At 40.8% G+C, this 2,500-nt stretch overlaps 1 protein-coding gene across 12 annotated transcripts in view; it reads right to left on the bottom strand.

Annotated features, from left to right (window-relative positions):
- LOC138028979 (putative helicase mov-10-B.1) overlaps window positions 1-2,500 on the bottom strand; it is a 128,789-nt gene that overhangs the window by 23,524 nt on the left and 102,765 nt on the right. For all 12 annotated transcript variants that reach the window (XM_068876668.1, XM_068876718.1, XM_068876639.1 and 9 more), the window contains 2 exons: window positions 1,147-1,390; window positions 386-493 (listed from right to left, as the gene is read on the bottom strand). In XM_068876668.1, the coding sequence (XP_068732769.1) occupies window positions 386-493; window positions 1,147-1,390 (352 nt within the window). The remainder of the gene's footprint in view (window positions 1-385; window positions 494-1,146; window positions 1,391-2,500) is intronic.

The following is a 2,500-nucleotide window of genomic DNA, read 5'->3' as shown; positions in this document are numbered from 1 at the left end:
TAGTAGTAGTTCCTCTTTCGCGCTTGGGCGACCAATTAAGTGTTGCTACGCTTTTTAGTGTTCGCTTCTTAGTTTAATTCTAGGAGGTAAAAGACTGCTCTCAGGCAAACGGTTATTTGTCAGGGTGATTCTGTCAGATTTTAGCTCGGAATTAGTTTCTAGAGTTGCTGAAAGAGGATATTTTATGGCAGGATTTTCATTTGAAAAGCTACGTCCAAATTGAAACTGCGGAAGTTCTTTGCATATCAATACTTCAAATATGTTATGTATTTAAAAAAAGCGAGAAGTCTCCAACTGTTCAGTGTACTAGAAGCTAGCTAGCCCTGAGTGTTCAATACAAAGAAACTTGCATGGCCCTGGAAACCCCTGACAATCCCACACTCACTTTAGTCCTTCCCGTACTTTATTGCTTTTGATGATCTGGGCTTTAATAGTAGGAGGAATTTCGTATTTCTTCGGCTTTTGCCACATGACCAGACCATTTCTGGCCAACCTGCATCGAAAAAAAAAAGGAAAGAAAATAAGGAAAACAGAAAGGTTTTGGATACACATTTGGAGGAACTCGTTGACTAAGACCAGCACTTTATAGATACTTCGGGGGGGGGGGGGGGGGGGGGGGGGGGGGTTAGTGGTACCAGTATACCCGACAAAAATTCGCCAAAATTCATCCAAATACCCAAAATTAATGGAAGCATTGTATACTGTATACCTGAAACTCAAAGAAGGTGATATACCGAATACCCGTATTTAAGCTGCAATATACCGTATACCCCATTTAAAAAGCCCCTGTATACCGTATACCCAAAAACCCTGGCCGACCCTGAAGCATCGACCTTACGAAAGGAGGTGAGGTGGCCGGAAAATTAAGTGGACAAGACATCCACAAGACATAACCAATGCAACACCAAAGGCCAAAGTCCGACAAACAACCTTCGTCCTACTTAGTTTCCACACTAACAATAAACGCCAAGGTCAACGCATGGCATTGAGTAAACTTGCAGGCAAGAGGAAAGGCGTGCTTGTAAAAACTAAATAACGATGAGGAGGAAAAAGGAAAATTAAGGGTTTCTCTAGTATATCAATTTCTAGACTTTTGGTTTCGTGGGAACGTTAAGCCAAAAACAAGAGTCGTCGACGATCACTTACGGTGGAAGTGATATTCCTGGTATGGTTACAACATCCATCGGAATTCGTACAGCTTTTGGAGGTGGCTTGTACACAGAGGTTTGCTTAAGATAATCGTACAGGTCGCTAACACTGCGCACGGACAAAAACCTCAAAATGTGAAATTCCACATTATCCGTTGTTTTAAAGGTGATCACGACAGGAACATAGGAGTATCCATACTCCCTCCGTCTTTTGCAGCCAATGTTAAATTTTATGTCCCAACCTGAAGAATTCAAGGAAATTTGAGTCGCTAACGGTAGAGTAAAGACTGAATTATGAAAATTTGGTTCTGTCAAACGAGTTGATTAAGGTCGAATTACCACCGTGAAAGATTTGGAAAGCTGTCACCACAGGCAAACATCGTGCCCAAGAAATCAATCGAAAAACCGCAACAAAAACATAGGTAACTTTCTAGTTAGGAACGCATTTAAGTCTGACAACAAACCGGAAACTTTCAAATGTACACGCGCACACGATGCAAAACTTGCCCTTTTATATCTAACATGGTTAAGATCTCAGGAACTAAAATCGATCCGTTAAAATAACTGACCACTTTACAAGCATCTCCGCAAATGCCCGCTGTGAAGGGTATGGTTTTCAAGCAGTTTACTCTAGGATAGAGTACATAAATCATAGCCTTTCGGTCTAGAATAGGGTATCATTTTTCACGAACTGACCAGACTAAGGCAACAGAAATTTCCACTCAACAATATTAAAAAATCAAATCAGCAAAGTTTAAGTTTACGTAACTCAGCCTCAAGAGTGTCAATAAATGGCTATCATGAAACACCTCTGTATATTATTAACTGTCAAGAATCGGAATTTAGACGGAAATCTGTGGGAGTTTTTACTCTAGTATATAGGGTAGCAAAATTCAGCTGAACTAGCTCTGGTATAGGCTAAGGGTTCCAGGGTCCCAGCGGCACATCCCCCCTCAGAAATTCCGAAAGTGCCCCCCCTCCCCCCCGGGCGTAAAATGTCATCTATTCCATAACCTGCACACCGTGTAAGAAGATCTACATAGGCGAAACAGAGAGAAGATTGGCGGATCGCTTTGGCGAACACCTACGAGATGTTAGAAAAAAGCGACACAGATGCGTGAAAACCAGTTGTGCCGCCATTTTTATTAATCTTCCTAATTATATAGCTGCATCAAAATCCAATATTGCCAACAGATCTATTTTTTATTAATTTTAGCCAACTGTCCAAATTTAAATAAATTGGATAGTTTTTGCCGGAACGTTTCCTTCAGCTTTGAACAAACCGTCCAATTTGAGGAAAATTTGGATACTTTCTATCAACCAATCAAAATAATGTCAAGACAAACAAATGA

Source organism: Montipora capricornis, chromosome 2 (genome assembly GCF_036669925.1).
Source record: "Montipora capricornis isolate CH-2021 chromosome 2, ASM3666992v2, whole genome shotgun sequence".
In the NCBI taxonomy this organism is placed as follows: Eukaryota; Metazoa; Cnidaria; class Anthozoa; order Scleractinia; family Acroporidae; genus Montipora; species Montipora capricornis.
This window is presented reverse-complemented; position numbering and strand designations above follow the sequence as displayed.